This window comes from Misgurnus anguillicaudatus, chromosome 5 (assembly GCF_027580225.2).
Source record: "Misgurnus anguillicaudatus chromosome 5, ASM2758022v2, whole genome shotgun sequence".
Lineage (NCBI taxonomy): Eukaryota > Metazoa > Chordata > Actinopteri > Cypriniformes > Cobitidae > Misgurnus > Misgurnus anguillicaudatus.
In genome coordinates, this window is record NC_073341.2 from 26,857,200 (window position 1) to 26,883,310 (window position 26,111).

Consider the following 26,111-nt stretch of genomic DNA (forward strand, 5'->3'; position numbering starts at 1 on the left):
TTCATTCTGCAGACCCTGAACAAGCATGGCATGAATAGTTTCCAGAAATTGTATGATGTGATCAGTGTTATAGGGGCCAAGTGTGGTGTGATGGTGCAGGACACCATTTTGTGAAATTGCAGCACACATTGTAATGTTTCCGCCACGTTGTTCAATGACATTCCTTTTTTGGGTTTTACTGAGATTAAAGCCCACCTCATCCACATAAATGTATTCATGGACATTGGCATCCAAAAGCTATTACTTGACCTTTGGCCTATTTATAGGCCACTTCTAAAGTCATGATTTGTTGTTAAGTAAAGCAACAAGTGTTTGCACATGTGAGGAGTTAGAGTAAGCACTCAAGAATTGGTGTGGAATTTTGTTTGTGTTTATAAAAGGAAATCAAGAAACTTCCTGTCAGATATCTGTGTGTTGCATAGAAAATTGTGTGTTGTGTTTTGCAAACAGTGTTTAATGAAATTGAAAACTGAGTAAAAGGCCAAAAATTTGCTTATGGTTTTGCAGATTTAGTGTGTGGTTCTGGTGTTTTGAGTGTCAGGTTTTAGAAATTGTGTGACAAGTAATAAAGCAGTTGAAAAAACTGTAAAACATAGCTATTATTTATTGCGTGCACTTTTAATCTTTGTACAGTGCCTCGTGAATGTGTTAGCATTTAGCCTAGCCTCATTCATTCCTATGGCTCCAAACAGGGATAAATTTAGAAGCCACCAAACACTTCCATGTTTTCTCTATTTAAAGACTGTTACATGAGTAGTTACACAAGTATGGTGGCACAAAAAAAAAGAGAATAGCACTAGGCTAAATGCTAACACATTAAAGAAGCGATGTACAAAGCTTAAAAGTGCACGTATTGAAAAAAGATAGGCATGTGTTAATCTAAGTTAAGAACATGGTAAATATCGAAAAACTGAAATTAAAAATCAGCTGTTTAGTGCAACTAAGTTTTTACTAGTTATAATTTGATTTTTTAAAAGATTTTTGCAGCTGACAGATTTATGCAACATCACATAACCAAATCTTTATATACGCTTAAAGGGAAAGCACACCCCAAATGTGTGTGAAGACACTGCTGACCACACACACACCCATTGACTTCCACTGTATAAAAACCACAGACATGCCTTAAATTGTGTTTAACAGAAGTCATTTACAGGTTTAAATGACATGAGGGTGAACAAAAGTTGCCCACTTTAATTTTTGGGTGATTCTCTCAATAAACAGCACATTCTGGTTGTGGAAGCATTGGAGTCTCACACTAACACTTTGAAACATCAGCACGTTTATGCATGACAGACTTGATTTTCAAAAAAAAGAGATGACAAACAAATTGGGATCAACTCCACATTTATTGTAGAAAAGAGATTGACAGTCCCTCTAATAGAGGCGCTGTGGCTTTCCCATGGTGCTCTTGATATAGAGAGCTCTGACGTTCTGCCAGTTCTTCTTCAGCAGAGACACCAGGAAGTTCACAGACAGGTGGATGTTGTAGACCAGCTCTTCCTCTGTCATCTTGACATGACCAACAGCAACAGCCAGACACAGAACCTAAAAAAAGATTTTGCAGCATTACCAAAATGTAATCAATCTGATTATCATGTAGTAAGGTATACTAATGCACAGAACCTTCTTCATCTGGAATTTGATGGTGGATTTCACCTCATCAACCTTAGTGGCCAAGTTCTCATTGTGGGTGAGCAGAGAGGGAAATTTTCCTGCCTTGTTAAGGCCAGGACCCAGGATACGAGGAATCTGCTTGATCAGGGACTCGGAAGCAAGGAAAGCATCATACTTCTTTGCTAAAAGAGAACATCAACAGGACGATGTATCAATGTTAAATCCATCTACATTATGTAGCATTGAGCATGAACAGACCACATAACATTCAAAAAGCCTATCACTAAAGATTTATATATATACAAACACTGTTTAAATGTGTACTTTATTACTTATTAACTAGAAGCAATTAAAGTTATGCCTCTGCAATGGAAACCTACCGAGCTTCTTGACCAGTTTCTTGTTCTTGTTGAGTTTTTTGAGAGCCTCGATGTCCATGTGTGGGAGGTCTGCAGCCTTGGCTTCATCACAATGCTGCTGGTCACCAAGGATACACACTGAGAACTTGGGGCGTGGGGTGGTCTTCAGCCTGAGGGAAGACGGATAACAGTGAGTAACAACATAGGCAAAACAGACCCCTTCTGACCCCACGTGAGGCAGACAGAAAAACCTTACCCATACCACCTCAGCTGGCATCAGGTGTTGAGATCACAGGATTACAATAAAATGGTCGGCTTAGGTATGAGAGCATAAATGCTATCACCTTGAGCCTCCCCTCATGTTTTAAGACCCAGGGTAGGGGTCCGCCTGCTTCACCAACCCATAGGAGAGTTGATTCAGACAGACTACCCGGGGCTGTTCCCCACTATCCGCCCTTGAGCCGCCCATTTGTCCAATAATAAGATGAGCAAAACGATCCATGACTACACAAGTGTTTTTATTCGGGCAACTCAAGGGATAGACAGAGAGAAGGCTGGGTGATACAGTAAAAGGCCGAACCTGACAGTGCCCGAGAAACGCTTGTCCTTCTGGGGATCGTAGTTCTTCAAGCTGATCTGAAGTTCCACCGATTCGACAAACCTTAAAAGCAAAGAGAAATCATAAATATACGAAGTTCCCCAAGTTGGATGGAGACTTTGATTTTAAAGCTCAACTTTAAATAAATTTATAGTATCATGCTACAAAAAGGTGCACAACTTTTGACCTTTTAAAATTCGCTGAAATCTACAAGCATGGTAACCTTACTCAAAGCTGTTGCATACTTGAACATTTACTATAAGCTGTAGTAAATAAATACTAAAATATTAACACACCACAATATCTTCCAGTTCATCAAATCACTAGTATATTACTACAGAATACTACAGTACATATTATCAATGATTAATAATTAGTACACTATAGTTTATAACTTACAGTAGTCAATACTAAAATATAACAGAAAACAGGCTAAATGTAAGACACTATTGCCGTCAGTAAAATAAACTAGATCCTTACTTTCTCTTCTTGGCAAGGGAGCCAGCCTGGACCTCCCGAACCGCCTCGTACAATGTGTCTCTTGAAACTTTGCTGTAAAAGGGAATAAAACAGTTACACATGACCGTCTCTCAATTTAATAGTATTGCCTTAGCTTTGCGCTGACAGTGTTAGCAGACCATCCGGGGAACGGATCGCAAATATGCCCAAAACGATGTTTTTCAAACTTCAATACATCGGTATTACTGATGTTACTTATGAGTTTCAACAAACACAACATTTAAAATGGTAGATCAAGCCTTGGAGACTTTAGATTACGGTGGATTGCATTCTAGGTGACCGGCTACAATTCGTCAGCGCTGCCCGTGAAACTCACAAAACGATGACGGATTTTAACTTTATAAGATAGCTGACTAAAAGTTACTAGCATATGGTATAATACACATGTAAACGGGGTCTTGGACATCAGTTATAACGTTTTGTAAAGGTTTCTCACGTGCCTCATTTTGCCACGATCTCTCGCCCCACACACCAAGCTCGAAAAGGAGGAGCGAAGGGAAGTTGCGCTGAATATAAGCGCCTGTCACTGAGAGAGTGAGGGACTTCCGCTTCCGCCATATTTTTTTTCTGCCATGACATTTGAAAGTGATTAAAATATATATGTATATGCATATATTGTGTTTTTGTGATGATATATTTTATAATATATTTATATGTTGTATATGTTTTATTACTATCATTTGTTCAATGTTGAGTTTGTGCTCTTATTTTGTATTTTTGTCATTTGTACTTGCTGGTATGTTCAAACTAAGGCTGATCGATTCTTATATTTTCATTGTTGTAAACATATGCCTTGATTGTTTGTAAAGTTAAAGTAATAAAAAACCTAGAAAAAAATTATCATTAATAAACATTTCAAATAACTTTAAAACAAATCTTTAAGAATTTATTTTCAGACATTAGATTTACATTCAGTAGAGGCTTTAATCCATAGTTATGTACACATGACAGAGCATTAATTTACACAACATGTTGGCAATAAAAGAAGTTTAGTGTAAGGCATTTAAAAACACAATTGAGACAGTGTACTTGCAATATTTACTATTTTTTTATTAATTTATAATATATTAATACTATAAAAAAATCAGAATAAAGAGTTGTTAAATGTATTTACAAAATAATACAATCATATTAACCCAAACCATTTATTAATGCACAGTTGAACAAAAAAAATTGTCATAATATCCTTCAAAGAGAAATCCGTTTTAATGCAGCCAGCAGGGACTTCTTGAGAAAAGTCTCATTTAAAGGCAGACAACTGGAAAGTGTGCGGTGGCATGCAGCATTGACCTGCCAAAAAAAGATTATCAATAGTTTTTCCACCGGTTTTCAGAACCAACCTTGTATACAACACTGTGAAAATAACTCATTGAAAGAAAATATCAAATATCATCGTGCAGTTTCTATAAAATACTGAATTTTTTAACTGAACAAACTCACATATGACTGATATTTGGTCAAAACACTCAGCATAATCTTGGCAAATTTCATTGATTTGCTGAAATGTGGAGACTGGCTGCAGAGTTGGTCAATGAAGAGAGAGAAATCCTCCTCATTTAACTCAAGCTTTAAACACAGTAGGTATTATAAATGTTTAGCATCAATTAGAACTTTTTATTTATATATGTATACATTTATATATAGATATGTTAGATACCTTTGAATCCAGCAATGCATGGATGACTAACAATACACCCTCATCCCATGACACTTCAAGTATGGTCCTACAATTTGGAGGTACATTTTTGTCATCAGTACTGTGTGCCAACCAAAATTACCCAACTGTGGTGTATTGCTTTTACTTATAAAAGCTAAATTTGTGACATTCTGACTAACCGAAATACATGAAGTCTATGATGTGGCTCAAGGCAATCTTCTACCAGTTTACAGAGTAACTCCGCCTGGCAACTTCCTAGAAAAAATAATGTTTGATAAAAAAGCACTGATTTTAGGTATGCCATGTAAAAAATAATGTAAATATGAATAAAATACATGATATAAAAAACTTTAAAGGGATAGTTCACTCAAAAATAACATTTCTGTCATTGTTTACTCACCCTCATGTTGTTTTAAACCTGTATGCATTTCTTTAGTCTATTGAACACAAGAGGAGGTATTTGATAAATGATGGTAAGCACAGAGCTAACAGTACCCAAAGACTTCCACAGCAGGAAAAACAAATACTATGGAAGTTAAAGGCGGGGTGCATGATCTCTCAATGCTGACTTTTGAAATCACCTAAACAAACACGCATCTACCCCAATAAAATCTGGAGCTTCTTTTGATAACCCCCCCCCCCCCCACACACACACACACACACACACACACACACATGCAACCCAGGCAATGATGTCTGTTTGTAGACACGCCCCTTACTGTTGATTGGCTGCAAGTGTGTTTTGGTACTCGGCCCGACTACCTTTTCCAAAATGTTTTTCAAAAATCATGCACCCTGCCTTTAATGGGTACCGCCAACTTTGTGCTTACTATCATTTATAAAAAAATCTTTTGAGTTCTACAGAATAAAGTAATGCATATAGGGTATAACATCAGGGTGAGTAAATGACAGTAATTTAATTTTTGGCTCAACTATCCCTTTAAAATTAAAAAGGGCTAATACCTGTCTGTTCCTTTCGTAAGACTGGCTCTATAAGAGCCTGACAGGTTGGTCTGGGGTATCGAGTGCAAAGTGACATCACACCTGTGACCAAACAGCGTGAGGCTGGTTCCTCAAGAGACAGAATCTAAGAAACAGAAGTAAATAAGTGGCATTTTATTGTAGTAAACACACATTTTATATGCAATGCTTGATGCACTATACCCAAAATCAAATGTCACTTTAAAAAAAAAGTTTTTTTATATTGTTTATAAAACCTGTAGCAATTGTAAACATACTGACCTTGTTTAGTAGAAGGTTTGTGATGACAGCAGAAGCAGTGCTGTGACTGAGGTCTGGGGACAGTTCAAGCAAACAGCTACAAAACTGAGGTAAACTCTGTTCCGGTGCTTCAGACAAACTCAACATTGAACACAGTACATCCACCTGTATACAATATAAAAGATGAATACTGATGTAAATGTTTATGGAATTTTAATAGTGAATTTAAGGGTGTGCTGATGTAAACAAACCTCATCTGGGTCACATTCGTGCAATACTTTCAAAGCAGACACAGAGCTCTTATCCCACTGCAAATAAAATATAAATAAGATGCTCAGAAAAAAGAGTAACATTTGCATTATAATAAAATCAAACATCTCTTACCCCTGACTCTGTATCTAGCATTTCTTTAATCACAGGAACAGCAGCCTATAAAGTGAATTTCAATGCATTAGAAATCTCTTCAAAATAAATTTGGACACAAACAAACACATTTACCAGTTTTTATATTGAACAACAACAACATGACATGAGATTTTACACATGATGAGATGGATTGTAACAGTCCATCTGTGGAAAAGTCTGCAAACTTTCAATAGACTGTGGCAGAATTTTAATTAGATAAAAACTGTAATGCATATCTATTCATTAAATTTAACTATTAACTAAATATGTTAGCAATAAGAAATTTAACTGGGTTTTCATGTAGCTCAGATGATAGAGCACTGCATTAGCACGGCAAATGTTATGTATTTGATTCCAGTAAACATATATATTAATAAAGAATATACAATGCATGCATTTTAAGTAACTTTGCATGCATTTTAAAGGTGGCGTGCACAATGTTCAAAAAACACTTTGGAAAAGGAAGTCGGGCCGACTACCAAAACACACTTGTAGCCAATCAGCAGTAAGCGGCTTGTCTACTAACCGACATCCTTGCCGGGGTTGCATATGTGTGGGGCGGGTCCATCAAAAGAAGGTCCAGATTCTATTGGGGTAGGGGCGTGTATGTTTAGGTGATTTCAAATATCAGCATTGGCATTCAAACATTGTGCACTCCGCCTTTAAGTGTCTAACATTCGCCTTACCTTTATGTGATCTGGCAGGACTTTTGTGGACCCTAACAGATGAGTCTGCGGTTTGGAGGCAGCACCGTGGTCCACACAGTGTGATGTACTCATTTGAGATTGCTCCTGTTCCCCGGTCAACTTCTCTTCTTCTTTGTCTGTACAGAAATCAATCCTTACCCTTTTACTTTGATGAACATCTTCCTCATCTTCAACATCAAGATCAATGTTGTCACTTTTTCGTTTTTTCTGAGACTGAACTGTTTGATCATCAGCCTGCTCTTTTCCAATCCCCTGCAAACAAGATGCCCATCTACCCTTCATATTGTTATCTCTAAACCTCTCACAGAGATCCTTTAGCTTCTCTGTGCATTTTGGAGTGAGAAGCGTTTCTTTCCCAGTGCCCTCGATATCTCTATAAAGCTGTTTGATTAAAACATATGACCACTGATTTTCACTGTGATCCTGGCTTAGAGATTGGAGCAGATGGAGGATACTCTGTTTTGGTAATTTAGTGTGAATGAGATGCAGAAAGCAGAGGAGATTACGCTTGAAGACTTCAGAAAAGAGACACACCAACGGTTTCCTGTCAAACAACAGAGCGATTACTTGTTGAATGTTACTGATGTACAAAAATAAAGCGAACCTGTATTGTTTAACTTACGAAACGAGAGCATCCTCATGCACACGAGCTTCCTGCTGGCATAACGTCTCTAAAAAAGGTGCGAGAGAGAAATCTGGATCAGATGCGCGCTGTTTATTATAAACTGTCTGCGCATTGTTTGGTCCTGAATGCAGCGCGTGAACCAGCAACCGCGAGCGTCCATCAAGACGGTGCAACAGAGATTTCAGATCCATTACATTTAAAGCTTACAGACCAAAACACAGCTGATGCCTCCGTGTTCAGTCATGTCAAAATTAAAGAGTTCTCAGATATCAGAAATATCACACATTGAATAATTTCACACACTGAAAAGATAAAATAGCAATTAAATGAGCTATAAAATAGCCATTAAATTAGCAAACGATGTACAGCACGTAATGTGAAGTAATGAGAAAAAAAAGTGCCTAAAGTTTCAATCAATTCTTCGTGTAGGGAAGATAACGAGGCGTTGAACTAACATTTGTACATTACTGACACCTACAGGTTGGGGGTTTGAAATTAGTTCTCATAAGTATTCACATAATCTAATTTAAAATACGGCAGTATAATTTAGCATTTATTACTAAAGTAAAATTCCTAGATACTCATTTCGAAGGTTAACATGATAAACATTAAATTATACTATAGCATTTTCTAGTTTCAATTAAAATCAAGTCATCACTATAGTGAACACAAAACACTATAGTGTGCGTTAACAGTGTAGTAAATACAGAAGTCACAACTTTCTATAGTAAATATTTAGACAATTTTTTTCCTTTAGAAATTTACAAACTGATAAAATGTAGAACTACGCTTTATTCATAAATATACATTTTTATTCATTTCTGCCTTTAGGGACAGAGACATACAGCACACTACACAATAAAAGGACATAGAGGATCAAGTGAGGCAAACAGTGGAACATTTTTTATTTTCACTTTTCTTTGAGTGAATACAAACATACTAAAAGTCATAAAATGTGACATCAAGTCCTAGTAGAATCAAGTTTTAAACCTGTTAACACTGCTAAAGGGAACAGTTTATCATAAGCCTGCTGACAGGTTGCACATTTAGTGTTTGGCAGAATACTGGCACAATACTATAAACTAGAAAGTATACAAAAATATTAAAAGCCAATTTCATATAAAGGTATCAGACAAGAGGGTGCAACAATCAGGGAGCAGCATAGAAGTATTAAAGGATCAACAAGAGAAAAAAAGCCTAAACAAATAACCATGCATTCAATTTTAAGATCTTAACACTTTTTTGCCCTAGACCTCTCCCTTACCTAAACCTTAAGCTACAGAGATCAGAGCATGTAATCTTTTTTCCCCACTCCCTTGCACAAAATAAGGCAAAAGACCATAGTACACACAAACACACAAAGTCACTCACACCGTAAATTTACAAGGCTATACAATTAGCCAAACAAGAAATGGGATGCTAAAAGTAAGCCAACCCTAAGAGACGTACATTTCAGTGCAGAAGAAGCCAAGCCCACTCAAGGTTTATGAGCAAAGATATACATATGGTTCAAGATGGTCCTCAATCATCAAAAAAATCCAGGAGGAGGTCATCCACATCGTCATCGTCATCCAACAGAGTTAAGGCGAAAATGTAGCTCCAGAGTTGGATGCTATCAATGTCTAAATCCTCCATCTCAGCAGTGTTCTGCAAACACAATTAATGAAAACTAGTCATAAAACACTAGATGATGGGAAATGCAACATTAATGCGCAACATCTTGCAAATCTGGGATTTTGAAGACAATGCATAGCAAAAAGTTACCCTTGGTGTAGAACGCCTGCGATGGAACGTATGAGATGTGGGCACATCATGACTGTATATACACTCAGTTTTGAAGGGGCAGCACCCATGACGCATGAAGAAAGTGCACTTTAACTTACTAAAAAAAGGGGAAGCATTACTTTAGAAGACAAAATAACTATATATGACTTAACCCAAATAAAAGCATTCTGACCTGCTCCTTTCTTTGAAAGAGGCGATCAGTGATGCCTTTTCCTCCCCATCACAGACCCAGTGCTTGCTGGGAATGTAAAAGGAGGATTTCACTCTACACTGTGGACAGCCCCTGTTCATAAAAAAAAAAAAAGTAATTTCACATTAAATGGTGTAAGCTGTAAACAAGGAAAATGGAGAACCTATGGCTGTTTCTCAATGTCAAGAAAGGATCCTCGGAACCAGAATTTCAAGGATGCCATGTCATCGACGTCTGTCGAATGACTGTTCCAATGTCGAGGATCCTCGGAATTTCAGTCAAGGACTGAGTCCTTCGTTCAAGAAATGTCCCATATACAGGAAAGGATGCATGCGCTCTTCGCGCGCTGAAATCACCCACAATCCTATGCGCGCAACGCCGGAAGCACACCTTTCAATTGACGCGCACTTGTTAGCCTGTTCCATTTACGTGTTCTCCGAATGCTTAAGAGGAGCCTTGCCTAGCATCTGAAGGAAGTGACTTGTAAGGACTAGTCCTGCCAAGGAAGTATCCTTGACATTGAGAAACGGCCCGTATTTGAAATACTCACTTGATGACATCCTCCTGGAAGTCTTTAGTCTTTCGCCAGGTAACAATGCAGCTGATACAGAAGGCATGATTACAGTTGGGAAGGATGCCGTAGCGCCGCTCCTGAGCGGATGTTTTCTCCGAAATCTTGTCCATGCAGATTCCACATGGCACATCTTTGCTTTGGTCAGTAGTCTCAGATTGGTGCTGCCCTGCGGAGACGGCAGCACCACCTTGATCTGGTCTCTGCGGCAAGCCGCTCACCTGAAATCCAGTAACATTGGATTAAAACCCGTTCAAGTCTAAGCAATGTCAAGCGGCTACTGAAACATTTGCAACTTTATGGACACAGACTTGAGTTTGAGATTCAGATACTGTAACTTTACAAACCTCAGCAGGTGTTGCATTAGGCACAGATCTTGCTGAGCTGTAACTGTGTGACGAATTGGAGTCTGTAGCCCTACTTTGCAGCCGGTGTAACGCTTCTGTGGAAAGAACTGGTAAATAAAGTCACAGACTTTGAGATAAAGAATAAAAGAAAAAAAATGAATACCCTGCTGCTGGGAAGGCATCTCTTCCACAATCTCTTCCTCCTCGGCAATGCCTGTGGTTAGTCGTTCAAAATTCTGCTGTAACATGCTCATGCTGGTAACCAGGGGCTCAGACCCTCTACGATTCATACTATACGCCCCCTGAGCTGGTAGAAGAGAGGGTTCGGATCCCCGGCGGTCAGCAAAAGCCCGACCAGCCAACGCAGAAGGGAACACCGCGGGTGCCGAACCTCGTCTGCTGCTCCCTGAGGGCCCCGCATCTGTTGGGGGACCATGGAGGTACCTGCGATTTGAAATGGAGAAGTGCATTTAAAACACGATTTTGATCACCCATTACTCCATACCTTAAACAACCAGCTGGATCATCACCTGCAACGATCACCAAACCAACATCCACCTTTTTGAAAGTACCGGCATTGAACCTGAAACGATGGTAGTGCAGGATACTCATGCAGAAAATAACAGCTTTGGCCATAACGGCAAAATCCGTTGATGAATTGCCTGAAAAACAGTAATAGTTATATTATAGTTAAACCATGGTTAGAACAAAATAGCTTTTTAGGTTTTGATTTTTGTAAGGAAAAAACATTGATGGTTAACTGCAGGAAAAGTACAAGGAATTTAACACATTTTTGAAGTTACGTTTCTCAAACCCTTAACTTCACTACAAAACCAACAGCAACAAACAGCGACCCTTTCGCGTTGTTATTGACTACAGCAACATACGGAAACCGTGCAACTTTTATCCTTTAACAGAAACATCTCGCACTTTTTGTCTGCAAACTCGCGATCCGAATGTATATTTAAAGCCAATCGGTTTGTTTTAGTTGTGAAAAAAGCGATCCACGCTGAAACTAAAACAAAACTACTCGTTACAGTAACCGGATGTAAACATCTGCTCCGAGAAACGTTAAAGCAGGAAAAGTCACTCTTTCAAACAGATGATCGAAGTAACAAAACAAACGCTTTTCGACATCCAAAAGCACGAAAATACCTGCAGAGTTCTCTTTCCCCATTAAAATAGCCTTTTCTCTGCGGTCTGAACGGTATGGTGTACCGATCCATTTAAATACCCTTTAAAAACTGTGTTTAATGCGGGGTAAGTAAACTGATAGAAGAGTTGAAGCTCGCGAAGTGGAGACCCACGTCACACAGCGCGCGCGCTGACCAACCAGAGCGCTCGAGTATTCCCCATAGAATAAATAGTGACTTCAGGAATATTTTGTTGTATAAACAAGCAGACATTAATTTCTTTACAATGTTTTCGAAAGAAAATGCTTGCTTGGAGCAACAATTTAGATCACTCATCTGCACACTTATAAACAAATGTTAACAGCTGATGCACATACCTACAAACTGCACTGTTGTCTCCTGCGACTTTGGAAGATTGCGCGTCCCTCTCCATCTTGCTGCTTGCCCCTCTTTGCCTGATGAATGACTAATGACCCGCACACTTTTATAATTGTTGGGCGGGGCCCTCCCATTTGGCCTTGTGGACATCCCAAAATGTAATAGGTGGGTTCGAGTTCATGCGGGGCTGCGCAGACCGATCAAAGCACCGCGAGAGCTGTGCTTTCGAACCGCTCTCGCGGTACTTTGATGTCACAAGACAATCCGTCTGCGCAGCGCCGTATGTTTTGACTGGAAACATTTCACTTGAGGACACTATTTAAAAATCAAAAGTCAGATGGTGCAATATGGCACCGTTCTGATATTTTTAACTGGTATTTGGTGAATCATTAAACAATTTAAAACAAAATAGAGTACTAGAGTTTTTGACTAATACTATTTTTTTTAAATTAATGTAAAAAGGAGCTGCAGAAAAATCCCCCAAAACCTTATGAATTCATATGCAAACCTACAGAGAATTGTTTTCATGGTTAATATCGCTAATGCATTGCATTACTAATACATGAGAAAACTACAATAATACAGTGTAGCCTACTTATATTGTTGTTTTCTTTTTGCCTCTACTGTCTTAACTAATAAGCTTTTACTGTAAAGCTGTTTGTAAAATTGTGAAAAACACTGTAGAGATAAACTTGAATAAAACAGGACATTTCTGACATGGATCTTAGAAGAAATGCAGTTATTAGAAACATGTTCAGGGTGACATGGTCATTGTCATCATCATCATCATCATCATCATCAGTACAGTAATATGTGAGCTACATAGAAATTGACACAAAATAAATTCTTAAACATCTGACTTACAGATTTATTTCTGCATGTGAAATGGTAGATGTGTTGTTCCACATTTTAATACAAATAAATTTAATTCAGTCAAAATTTAATATGACTTGAATATTTTAAATTATTCATGATTGTTTTATGACAAGACCTGTAAACCAAAAATCACTCTGATTCCAAAAAAAAATTACGGTAAATTTAAGTACTTAAAAAAAATGTTCAATGTACATATTTATGACATGACCCTCAGTCATTGATGCACCACTTTTCTATTAAGGCCACTCATTTACAGTATGAATTTAAATGTATATGTATACTATATTATCAGTTTGACCTTAATGTTTGAATGAAACCATAGCTTGCAGGTTTTCAATCATTCAGATAATATTCATAGAACATATTCAATCAACATGTTCAACATGCCTTTTTTCTTGCCCTTAAAAACTATTCAGCAGAAAAAAACTATAACATATTAATGGAAGACCTAACTTAATACATTTGCATTTCAAGGAGACAATGAAATGTAACTGAGGTCTCAGTTTGGTAAGTATGACCTACACACTGATACCAGATAGTATGCTGTAATACAGGTACCGTCTTGGTACCAGTGAAGAGATCAGCACATACGAATCAGAACACATCAGAAGAAATGATTCAATTTTCCTTCCAAACCACAAAATAAAAGATGACGTTTTCCACTGTTGTGGGGTAGGCTCAGGTCAAAGGAAGAGTTAGTCTATATGATAACTATGTGAATTAATAAACATTGAAAGATTTGTTTTCAGTTTCAATTCAAATATATTTGTAGCAGCCGACACTGAAAACAATAAAATAATGTAACATCATTCCAAAATAACTGACTGCTGTACAGTTTTATGTGGACTATACCTTTTACTTATGTAAAAGTGCTTAATCAAAAAATATAATCAAGAGGGAGAAGAATCACAAGAATGAAAGCCCTACAAACACAAAACACACACAGTAAATGGCATGACAAAAGCTTGTTTTTGAGACCACGCTCTCTGTCGTCCAAAAAAAAAAAAAACGTATAACATATACTTGCAAACCAAAATCATGATGGACAAGACAACTTCTAAAGGTGTTAGCCCTCATCAAGCCAATGAAGTAGTAGCAAAGATAATATCTGTTAAATGTCCTGTATATAAGAACATACTTGAGTTTATTTTTTTTAAAAATCACTCTTCACAATTAGAGAAATTCAGTATTCCAACTCAAAATTTGTAAAAGTTCTTTACAAAATGCATTTCTAAAAATCCCATGGCACCAGAAGTACCATTAATCGTGTGCATTCTCTCCACACAGGAGGGAATTTGGGAGTCCAATCTCCAGTCCTTGAGTTCAGTACATGTCCTTGTAAATTTCTTGTAAAAGTGGATGGAGGGAGGTTTCAGATTCAGTCTTTTTGATCATCTGAACCAGCTGGGCGTTCTCTGTGACCAGCTGTCTGAGGTCAGCCATCTTCTGGAGCAATTTGGGAAAGAGATGAGCAGAATCAGGGTGGTGCACCTGAAGATGCTGGTCGAGAGCTTGCAAGATGCCATCCTGGATCTGCTCCACCTGCTTTACGTTCATTAACCCAGGACGATCTAGAACAAGGACAGACAATGCTCTTTTTGAGGACTTGCAATTCACATATAGCTATCGTGTATCCAATATAAAAGTGTCATTTATGCCAAAGAAATATTCAGTCAAAGATTCTAATCCCTTTAATGTTTTAAGTTTTTAATTCAGATTCCTGTGTTGACAGCAAAGAATATACAAAAGTCTATCAAACAAGCATCCCCTCACCTCCACACAGTATGATGGCCGCCACAAATAGAGCCAGGTCACTGTCATCCAGCTCCAGAGCATTAAATTTGACCGCAAACTCAAATTTGGGCTCCATGATCTCACTGAAAGGTTTGCGCAGACTACGCAAAAACTCTCTCGTAACAAAGCCCTTCCCATTGGCTACCAGCAGCCCGTCCTTATTCATAAGAGATGGGAGCATTGAAAATATGGCCTCATGGACTCCGTATTTCAATAGCGTTACCTAAAAGGCATAGTGAAAGATTAATTATGTAGTTAAAGGTAAACACCAAAGTTTTTCAATACTTTACTTTGTTCTTACCTCAGCTTAGACAAATTAATACATGCCTATCTTTATACAATGCGTGCACTTAATCTTTGTACAGCGCGTTGTGAATGTGTTAGCATTTAGCCAAGCCCCATTCATTCCTTAAGGGGATCGCACACCGGCCGCGCCGCGTCGCGTCTAGGACAACTCGGAGGTATTGTAAACCGGAGGTGCACATTAAATAGCGCGAGCTTCGTCAGAAAGCATCTACTTCAAAATGTAAAATATACGTTAGCAGCCAATGTTAATCATTATGATTTGGGACAAATATGATGTTATTTAATGTTAAACTATGTGAGTGGCGCTACAGGGATTTGACCAACTTCCTGAGTCACAGCTGGGCGGCGCGGACAGGCGCCACCTGGCGGCGCCGGTGTGCGTATACTCATAGAAAACAAAGTGTTCGATTTTTTTAGAACGACACGGCGCGGCCGGTGTGCGATCCCCTTTAGGATCCAAACAGGGATGAATTTAGAAGCAACCAAACACTTCCACGTTTTCCCTATTTAAAGACTGTTACGTGAGTATATACACGAGTAAGTATGGTGGCACAAAATAAAAGTGCCGATTTTTAAGCAGATAAAAAAATGAGAACTATATTGTATGGCGGAAGAGCACCCAGCCTGCAGCACTGCGACCTCGGCACGCAGCAACATCATCAGTCCTGACTACTCCTCCTCTCGCTCAAACTACCGTCAATATTACTGCACCCGAGGTCAAAGTGCTGCCAACCAAGTGCTCTTTCGCCATACAATATAGTTCTCATTTTTTATCCGCTTAAAAATCACCACGTTTTGCTTTGTGCCACATACTTACTCGTGTAACTACTCATGTAACAGTCTTTAAATAGGGAAAACATGGAAGTGTTTGGTTGCTTCTAAATTCATCCTTGTTTGGATCCCAAGGAATGAATGGGGCGAGGCCAAACGCCAACACACCCACGACACACCGCACACAGACCAAGAGCACACATTGAACCAAGATATTTATGTATTAATTCGTCTAAGTCTAGTTTAGAACAAAGTAAAATATTGAAAAATTGTGCTGTTTTCATTTAAGTCTGTATCGTAAATAATAAATATCATATATGTGACCCTGGATCTAAAAACCAGTTATAAGTGTCTGAAAGCTGAATAAATAGACTAGGATAGGACAATATTTGAAAATTTGACATCTGAAAAAAATAGCTTTTAAAGTTGTCCAAATGAAGTCCTTACCAATACACATTACTAATGATAAATAAATGTTTATTTATATACGGTATGAAATAAAAATATTTTCATGGAACAGGATCTTTACTTTATATCATAATAATTCTTTGGCAAAAAAAATCAATATTTTTGACTCATACATGTATTGTTGGCTATTGCTCCAAATATACACGTGCGACCTTTGACTGGTTTTGAAGTACAGGGTCACATATTTTATAACATCAAATATTTATTGGTTATTTAAGACTAGCACGGATCAGATAATTTGGGAGGAGTTACAATATCCTGGGATTGTTCTGACCTGATCATTAAGGTAGAGATCCACAAAGCCAGGGATGTTTTTGGCAAACTCCGTGAGCTCCCGTACAGTTTCCACTGTCGTGCACTGGCAGCGGTAGAAAACATGGACCCCAATCTCTTTATTTGGTGGGGCTCCATTAAGCTGATTCCAGACCAGCCCATTTTCTGCCTGCCACAGCGAGTCCATATCATGGATTACGAAAGGCTGAAGATATAAAGGGAGTACGATTGATTCGGGACTGAAATCGAAGCAGATCAATGTTTTTTGTACAGAAAAAAAGGACTTATATATATAAAAAAAACGATTTTCCAATGTAAAGCCACGACAAACCAATAATAGGCTGAAGCATTTCAATAGAAGCATTGTTCATACCGCTGTGCAGCTAGTCTTGCCCGTTAGGATGCTCCGTGCTTTCTTCTTGGTCATGTTGAGGTTCTTCAGGTAGGCTGTGTTGACATGCTTGGCCAGGGTTTTTAGGTCAGCCCCTCCAGAGCTCTGCTGTTTCTCCCCTGCGAGCAAACCCGCCACCAGCTTCTTTTTCTCTGCTTCAGGCATGCGTCCATACCTGATCGCTGAAAGAAAAAAAATAAAAAAGCTCATTTTACTTTGTAATACCCAGCATACATACAAAAAGCAAGCAGTTTATAGACTCTGAGAAACTGTGACTATTAATTTGTAGTTAACATTGCTTTTAATTAGGAGCAATGAAAGCTGTACAATACTGAAATGCTTTTTTTATTCGTTGCATGCATGTGGGATACTCACCGTCGTGAGACATGCCCAATGCCAGGCACTTCTGGAAGCGACAGTACTGGCATTTGTTCCGGTTCTTTTTCTGGACTTTGCAGGCACGTTCACAGCGCTCGTACTCCAGCTTCATACGAATGGTGCGTCTGAAAAATCCCTTAAAAAAGATGACACTTCCTTACTGAATGACTAACGGCATGCTCTTGAATCACAGAACGACAACTTTAAGCATTAGGACGTAACTTAGGGGAAGAAAAATAAACATGAAGGTGTAAGCAATTTCTTATGTTTTGCAAAAATCCATTAGCCTTAGCCACTGAATAATATCCTCTCTTCAAAGATATTCCAGCAAACCCGAATATGCACAACAGACAAAAGTCAGTTGTTGTTCATCTGTTTGCAGTCATGCACAATTACCTTGCAGCCTTCACAAGCATGAACTCCATAGTGAAATCCTGAGGCTTTATCTCCACATATGCGGCATTCAACATTTAGACCTAAATTATTGGTGTCGTCCCGGCCTAGCCGTAACTGGTCGGACAGTGAGAGCGTGGGGACCTGTAATGGATCTGTAAAAGATACAGATGAAGACCATTGCAAATTAAGTATATAAATGGGTGCATTCATTCTAATGACCAAGTTGAGGTTTATTTTAAAATGTATGTCACACTCCTGTAGAGCTCAGTGGTATTGCAGCACAAAAGGTCATGGGTTCAAACCCAGAGAGCACACATAGTAATAAAAAATGTATAACTTGTAATTTGCTTTGGATGAAAACGTCTACCAAATGCATAAATGTCAAATAATTACATTTAAATTTTAACTGCAAATTGTTTTGTCCTTAATGTGGTAATGTAATTAAACAGTATATATGATATGATATTCAAGTATACAAAGTTTTCTGTAGCCTAAAGTGGCTATATTATTTATTTATTTTTAAAAATAAGTTTGATGGGACTATTATACACTTTGTAAGGTGCAGGAGTGAGATTATGTGATTAGTGAGTGGCCTTTATTGGATAAAGCCCGGTTGCGTTTATGTGAGAGTACTATATGTGATATAAGAAATTACAGATTGCCTCTAAACAGATTCCACCCAACATCCAAGTTAGGGGTTACAACAAGCGCATCATAGCAAATATGCAGATAATAGCACCTGAAGATAAGTGGTATTTGTATGTGAATGGCAGTGAGACATCAGTAACCATCTCTGAAGGAATGTGTAATCATGTTTAGCAATCAATAATACCCATTAGGGCTGCACGATTAATCGCACGGGATTGTCACGCGCATCTCGTCATCGCTGATGGCGATTTACTACTAATCAAGAAACCGGCTTTACTGACATGATGCGCGTGACAATCGCATGTGATTTATCGTGCAGCCCTAATGCCGTCTAGATAATGATGTCACTGTACGATTTGGGTGGTCACAACAACATCAACTATGTGACAATAGAATGTGAGGAATTCTATTGTATTACATTTCACAAGTATGTGTTTAAAGGCACTAATGTGTTTTAGCAGAATCTAGTGGTGAGAATGCGAATTGCAACCAACCTTAATTTCGATACGCAATTACTTGATTGAATATAAATTTAATACAAATACTATATTTATAAAAAAGAACAGTGAACATAAGTTTACAAGGGTAATAAAAAAAGAAATTAAGAGCCACAAACCTGTAAATTAAACTCTTGTATTTTAGGTACACTTGGGTACATTTTGGGTACACTTGGGTAAAACAGAACCAATCTCTAATTTTCAAATGCATACAATTATATTAAATACAATAAAATTTTGATGCAAGATGGAAAATGTATGCTGAAAAAAGTCAGAACAGTCTAGTGGAGAAGACTAGTAATTAGATTAACATTAATCATATGTTTAATGTTTGCGGAAATACATATGAAAAAAAAATCGATTCATGGCCTTTATGAATCGACCACATAAAAAAAATGATTAATCGAAAAATCTATTTTTTTTGCCCAGCCCTAGAAGCTATGGTAGCTGCCGAAGGACAAACTTGTCGTCGTCTGAGGTCCTGTTTACATTAGAGCATTTACGTTTTAAAAACGCATTTTAGAATGAAAACGATCCTTGTCAATACTGGCATTTCAAAAATATCTTCGTCCACACTGTACACAACCATAAACACTTGAAACATGACCATTCACGCACAATGGGCATGCACATAAAAGTGTGAAATAACTTAAACATCTCATAATAGCTTAACTTTAGCGCATGTACGCGGCCTATGGGTGTGCGATATTGGCAAATATTCATATCCGGATCATTTTGCCGGTAACGATAACAGACAATATTTTGTATTAGGGATGCACCGATATGGAAATTTTGGCCGATGCCGATAACCGATAACTCTTTGTATTTGGGGGCGATAACCGATATCTATAGGCCGATAAATATTCATATTATTTTCACAATGAAAAACTCGCAGACTGCTGACATCTTGTCTTTGCGCTAGACTAGCATACTCTCCCTAAGCCAGCAACAGGTGTCATCTTCGTGCTATGTCACAGAAAGCACCAATTAAAACTCCACATGGCCAGCAATGAGCAAGTGAAGTGGTTCAACAAACCAAAATAATCCATCATTTATCGGCTTTCATTTGTCGGCCTAATTTTGCTATCAGACCGATAACCGATAATATTAAAAATAAGCAGTTATCGGCCGATAACGATATGTCGGCCGACATATCGTGCATCCCTATTTTGTATCCTTCAAAAATGTATTTGTGAAAGTCTTATGTTGTTCTAGCTCCCCCTACAACATATTATCAATAGGTTAATGTTGATATTATTAACCAAACAGAAAGGTCTTAATGATTTAAAACTGAAGCATTCAAGTAAACAGTACTTAAAGCAACACTATGTAGTTTTTTTTTACCTTTAAATAATGTCTCTAAAATTATTTCAGTGATAGAACAACTTTAAACTGGACAAATTGGTCTGTTTCTGCAACCTGAGCAGCCTCCTAGCTGCTACAAGCACACTCTTAAAGTGGCGGTGGAGGGTAGAGCACACAGCCCCGCCCCTCCCCCTGCCTGCAGAAGAGTGTCTGATACCAGGCACTGTTGCACTTTTCAACCACATGGGGGAGCTGTAAGTCATTTCTACATGGAAACTACATAGTGTTGCTTTAACAGTAGCGTACTTGAAGAAAAAATAAAATTCAGCAAATGCAAACTACCATCAAACATAAGAGGTGATGCATAGCTTTAGCCTACATGAATGCTTATAGCTTTAATGTAGCAAGTTCCTCTTTAGCCATTTCACGCTGTTATGTTTATAAAAGTTAACGACTTTAAAAAAATGATGGGCTGTCATGGTATGTTTACCGTATTTTCCGGACTATAAGTCACACTTTTTTCATAGTTTGGCTGGTCCTGCGACTTATAGTCAGGTGCGACTTATATGTCAAAATTAATTCATACTGACTAACATAAACCAAAAGAAAACATTACCGTCTAATGTCTTTATACACCACTGATAATATAGTTATGAATATTATATTGCATTTCTATCGAGAGATACTTTCTTAAACTTAAGCACCTTTAACTTCATTTATATTAGGAATGGTAAACTAAAACAGTATAAAAGGTTTATGATGTTCAATCAGACTTTGCTGAACCCAAAGAACTTCATGTGATTTGTCACTGCTACCACAATAAACTTCTTCATCAAGATCTTCAACATTCTCATCATTTTTTTTCTTCCAGTGAATATGAGAAGTAAAACTACTGGGATAGCATGTTGTGTACAAAGTCTATGGGAAAAACTGACTAAAACTTACATTAAGTGCCATTATTCAAACTAGAACCAGACTTGAAAACTAAAGCAACTTTTACCTTGAAAGGTTTGAGCGGTTTCAGAAACTTTGCAATTCGGCTGAGGACTCTCATGTTCCGTTCCACTTCCGTTCTTAAGATTAATCCTGCTGGGTGAAACCCCCATTCCCGTGGTGTCAGAAGCCTCGCTGCCCTCCACCTCCTCACCCGACGCTGAGCCCGGCTCCTGGAGGTCTGACATCACACAGTCCGAAGACACAGACTCGCCCTCCTGGGCAGCAATCCATGTTGTGTCTTCAAGAATCTGGGCAGAGTTCAAGTCTGGCTGCGGAGACGGCTGGACTTCCATAATTCCCATCAATTCCACGTTCCCCCGGGCCTCTGCTAGTTCCACAGGGCTGTCACATTTTATTTCTGAGGTAGGTTGCTCAACCTGTTCCATGGTTCTCCTGTCTGGCCGCTAAATCTCATGACTATCCATCACGTGACATTTTCACTCTTCTGAGAACACAAGACACGAAAGAGTCACTTTTGTCTCATAGTACATCAAATACACAATTGTGTGTCATTAGTGTATCACAATATGACCATCTTCATAATCTAGATGATACTGTGTTGAATCCAATATTTAAAGAATGATTAATTTATTAACAAATAAATTCCATGACAGACAATCTCTCAGTAAAGTGGTAAACCAACTTTCATCTTAGCTTGCGCATTTATAGCTCTTTCTCAGTTCTGTTCATTCATTCAGCACTTTCCATTACATACATGACCTATATCTTTTCGAGTCAGTGAGACGCAAACCGTGCCGTCAGTAACTGCTGGCCTGTGGTATATTTAGTCTACACAGTCTGTAAGGTGATAAAGCCATTATGAGACTCTGCTAGGTTGTTTACTTTGAATGATAAGATAAACCTGAAAAGAAAGCTTCTGTGCAGGAATACACACCAGAGCAGAGTTTAACTAATTCTTACAAAACTCTTACAATCTTACAATCAAATATCATTATTCCTGATCATGTGACCAAAAGAAGTGTTTTAAACTATATAAAATAAAAAGAATACTGAGATTGGTGTAACTAAAACCTTTAGATACAATATTATGTTTTAACACCCCACAATTGGAAATGTACATTATTTGCAGGTCATATGAATTCAAATCTGAGGTCAAATTTCAGGCTGGGTTATATTGACCAAAATATCTCAGCAATTTTTGGATGAATGGCAGTATACAATAAATATTTTTATTACTAAAGTGGGGTATTTTAAAGGGCCATGGCATAATATTCTGACTTTTTCCATGTTTAAGTGCTATGATTGGGTCCCCAGTGCTTCTATCAACCTAAAACACACTCAAAACGGCACATTTTTGCACACACCTACAAAGTGGCAATTTAAACATGCTATAATAAATTATTTATATTGTGTTTTGAGCTAAAACTTCACGTATGTGCTCTGGGGACACCAAAGATTTATTTGTCATCTTAAAAAAGTCTTGTGCCATGGCCACTTTAACATGCAGGTCAAAGCTTCATGTGAGATGTCACAAACACCTTTATTAAAACAGGGTATGATGAAAAGAAAAATCAAATACCAGGTTTTTTGTGCTGGAAAACACACACAAAATGCAAGCTGATTGGAAAGCTTACGTCTGACCTCACTGCACATTTCTGGCAAAACTCCTATTCCAAAGAATGAGGGTGATGCTATTGCTATAGTCCCCAGCTATAGACAAACAGGGGACACTATAATGACTTGAAAATCGCATTGAACATGTTAAAATTACCACTCTGTAGGTGTGTGCAAAAATGTGCCGTTTTGGGTGCGTGATTCAACATGCAAATGAGTTGTTCTCTGCGCTAAATGGCAGCGTCCCGGCTGGACAGTGCCGACCACGGGGCGGTATTACCCCCTTCCGACATCACCAGGGGAGCCAAACCTCAACTACATATCTTTTCACATGCCTGCGGAAAATGGCCCACCAAAACTGAGTCACTGGGTTGATCTTTTTCACATTTTCTAGGTTGACAAAAGCACTGGGGACCAAATTATAGCACTTAAACATGGAAAAAGTCAGATTTTCATGGTATTTCCCCTTTAAAATATATGATAGGTTATTGCAATAAAAAAGAAAAGAAAAGAAGAGAGCATACTTAATTTCTTATTTGCATAAGCAAACAATTTAACCATAACCTGTCCTCCCAAAAGCGTATAGACTGTGTTTTAATTGGTGAAAAGTGTATATTTCTGGTCAACTTGGTGTTTATTAGGGCTGTAACGATAAATCGTGTGTCCCATTAAAAAGACCTGTCTAAAATCGATTCTGAATCGCAAGGCTGCGATTCTGTGTTTCATGCGCAGCTTGTGCGTGTACTATGGCATTTTGGTCAGAAAGAAGTCCTTGTCAATCTAAAATCATTATGAGTCGGAGTCGTTTATAACGTGCATTTAAAACAGCAACACTCGTTAAACAAAATCATTCAAAATATTCTTTGTTATCATGAAAATACCTGAAACAATCTGAAGAACAGCAATATAAATATTTTTCTAGACATTTCCTAGAATAGCTTTTGTAATGCTACTACTTCTGTGGCACAATTGGGAGTTTCTGCACGAGAGCCCCCTCTGGCTTTTGGATGTGGCGGCATTTCACCGTAATTCATTCAAATTTATTCATTTAGAAAACGTGCATTAATTGTTACAGCCGTAGTGTTTATTCAATGTATTAAAGTTAAACTAAATGAGCAAAAAAGCAATCACAACAATACAAGGGTAATCTGTGCACCAGTCCAGTACTGTCACCACCCATTAAGCAAGATGATACACAAGAGGTACTTAATTGCTGAATGAGGTCACGTCCTTGATGTCTCAATGTGGGAGCCATCGATAACAGATGCGAGTCTTTGGTCTTATGGAGGATGAAGACCACTACCAGAGTTTGTAATCCTCGGATTCTGACAAGAGGATTAGGATACGCCTTGCCCACATAACAGACAATGCAATTCAATAAGAAATGTCAGTTGCTCACTTGGGGAATAGACTTAAGCTACCCTATATGTATAGGCTGTATGTGAACCGATAACAAATGCTTTGAGCTACTGTTGAGACTTGTCAGCAACCAGTCGTGCTGGTTCTCAGGTTATCTACATTGTACAGAGGTTGCATGCAAGAGGCAACCCGCACAGAGGAACTGAATGAGTCAATGTGCGTAGGTCATGACAGACACACATACCAGTGTATAGACCTCTTAGCTGCTTCGTTGGCTTTTTAATGGTTAAAGACCGAAAGAAAACAAAGGCGACTTTAAATAAATGATTGAAAAGCTAAACTTGTGCAAGACAACTGTTTTTCAAGGTTAAAACGTAGAGCTCAGGAAGCGTATGGGAAGTTAAACGGTGTTAAAGATTTTTGGGTACAAGGTCAAATGTAATACATGGAGCCATTCAAATAAAAAAGATATATATTCTTAGCGATATTATAAACTTTTAAACAAGCAAATATCTATAACTGTTTTTGTTATGCGAATCCTTTTTCTCAATCTTTTAACACAGACACTCCCACATGCCAAACACTGTAGTATATGTACTTAAGTGAATGATTCCTAGATAGTATTCCTAGATAGTATTTTTGAACCTTAATAATTATGTATACTACATTATATACAAATGCTATAGAATACTTAAATGTACTGCTACACTATACCACAGCAAATAATAAAATATATTTACAAAATTTATTTTTATGCCTGTGTTTATTATATTACAGTCTGTTTGAAGCAGTTTGATGTCCTGGCAGCTGAATGTATTGCCTCTAGTTGGCTAGTCAGCCATGTTTGAGCAAAAAGTTAAATGAACAATATGCTGACCATTACATTTTGTAATCTCAGATCTAACAGTTTGTTAATAGTTAGCTACAAAATAGTTAGTTAAATAAGCAAAGTTTGTAAATGTTTTAACATATCGGTACTATGAAACGACAGAAAACACAAATTGTGACAGGCCTTGATGATGAAATAATGACAAATAATCAAAGTACAAAAAACAAAGTTAGACTGAGGGGCACATATAAGCCTGACAGACCCTACCAAATATAGCTAACAAAAACATTAGCTTAAAATGGTAACAGTACCTACTGAACAGACTACAGCATACATTTACTGTGCTACGGACAACTAAGTTACGGCATGACTTAAGCAAACATGGAACATTATTAAAGCAAAACTGCAGATTTTTGGCCAACTAGCTGCTCTAGTTCACCTTAGGTTCACGGGCTTGTTTCGAAGTTTCCAAGCTGTCGATCAGATATAAATAAAATCTTCGTGTATGGAGCTACGTTGATTTCAAACTTAGATGAGTTCATAGTCTGTCGCTTTTTATTAAATTTGTCATCGCTGTGTCCCCATGTCTCTCATTCCACAAATGCTAGTCTGAGGTTAGCACCAGCTAGCATAATGCTAACATGTTTTTTTCGTTTTCTGTCCACGTTGTAAAATTTCTCCTTGACAAAACAGTTACTGTTTTATATGTCTCATATTTGAAATACAGGTCCCTCCTTCTGAAATGTCTGTTATATCCACTTTGTTCTAAAAGTCCAGATTGAAGAGAAAGCAGGCGATGACCAACGCGCTGTTATTCCAAGATCAACTTTTGCTCAATCTGGTCTAGTAACTCCATTCACTTTGATTACTCGGTTGTCAGGGATGACAGAAATAAACAAACTAGAAAACCTACTAGTGTATTCAAATCTTGCCGGTAGGGGTCGCGCCTCGGCTCAAAGTCATTGACTGGATATAAAAGTTAATTTATAGAATTCGTTTGACAGCAGCAGCCTCAAGAAATATAAAACGAGCAAGACCCATGTAAGTAAATTAATCTGCGTAGAAATTTAATACATTAGTAAGATTCGTCAAGAAGAGCTCAACAAAATTCCCAGACGGTTTGACGTGTGATCTGAT

General features: G+C 38.0%; 4 protein-coding genes across 6 annotated transcripts; all 4 read right to left on the reverse strand.

Moving 5' to 3' along the window:
* Positions 1-1,330: 1,330 nt before the first annotated feature.
* On the reverse strand, positions 1,331-3,620 carry rpl10a (ribosomal protein L10a). The gene is made up of 6 exons (XM_055167413.2): positions 3,534-3,620; positions 3,055-3,126; positions 2,557-2,637; positions 1,998-2,146; positions 1,627-1,799; positions 1,331-1,548 (listed from the first exon to the last, which is right to left on the reverse strand). The coding sequence occupies exons 1-6, from the start codon at positions 3,536-3,538 to the stop codon at positions 1,378-1,380; spliced, it is 651 nt and encodes a 216-aa protein (XP_055023388.1). The 5' UTR covers positions 3,539-3,620; the 3' UTR covers positions 1,331-1,377.
* A 604-nt stretch (positions 3,621-4,224) lies between these two features.
* fance (FA complementation group E) lies at positions 4,225-8,122 on the reverse strand. Of its 2 annotated transcripts, XM_055167410.2 has the most exons (11): positions 7,706-8,121; positions 7,590-7,627; positions 7,063-7,199; positions 6,356-6,400; positions 6,223-6,279; positions 5,993-6,136; positions 5,714-5,837; positions 4,930-5,005; positions 4,751-4,817; positions 4,534-4,659; positions 4,225-4,383 (listed from the first exon to the last, which is right to left on the reverse strand). In XM_055167410.2, the coding sequence occupies exons 1-11, from the start codon at positions 7,897-7,899 to the stop codon at positions 4,282-4,284; spliced, it is 1,110 nt and encodes a 369-aa protein (XP_055023385.2). In that variant the 5' UTR covers positions 7,900-8,121; the 3' UTR covers positions 4,225-4,281. The 2 variants fall into 2 exon arrangements, with proteins under 2 accessions (XP_055023385.2, XP_055023384.2); XM_055167409.2 differs by having other exon boundaries at positions 7,063-7,627; positions 7,706-8,122.
* A 467-nt stretch (positions 8,123-8,589) lies between these two features.
* mkrn4 (makorin, ring finger protein, 4) lies at positions 8,590-12,267 on the reverse strand. 2 transcript variants are annotated; one of them, XM_055167412.2, is made up of 8 exons: positions 12,112-12,267; positions 11,132-11,263; positions 10,765-11,045; positions 10,602-10,696; positions 10,234-10,475; positions 9,666-9,776; positions 9,473-9,590; positions 8,590-9,355 (listed from the first exon to the last, which is right to left on the reverse strand). In XM_055167412.2, the coding sequence occupies exons 1-8, from the start codon at positions 12,165-12,167 to the stop codon at positions 9,230-9,232; spliced, it is 1,161 nt and encodes a 386-aa protein (XP_055023387.2). In that variant the 5' UTR covers positions 12,168-12,267; the 3' UTR covers positions 8,590-9,229. The 2 variants fall into 2 exon arrangements, with proteins under 2 accessions (XP_055023387.2, XP_055023386.2); XM_055167411.2 differs by lacking the exon at positions 12,112-12,267 and adding an exon at positions 11,757-11,903.
* Positions 12,268-12,956: 689 nt separating this feature from the next.
* On the reverse strand, positions 12,957-26,091 carry ppardb (peroxisome proliferator-activated receptor delta b). Its single transcript, XM_055167408.2, has 8 exons — positions 25,414-26,091; positions 21,216-21,656; positions 17,766-17,917; positions 17,367-17,505; positions 16,974-17,173; positions 16,602-16,805; positions 14,762-15,005; positions 12,957-14,559 (listed from the first exon to the last, which is right to left on the reverse strand). Exons 2-8 carry the CDS (start codon positions 21,595-21,597, stop codon positions 14,312-14,314), a joined length of 1,569 nt encoding a protein of 522 aa, XP_055023383.1. The 5' UTR covers positions 21,598-21,656; positions 25,414-26,091; the 3' UTR covers positions 12,957-14,311.
* Between the last annotated feature and the right edge of the window lie 20 nt (positions 26,092-26,111).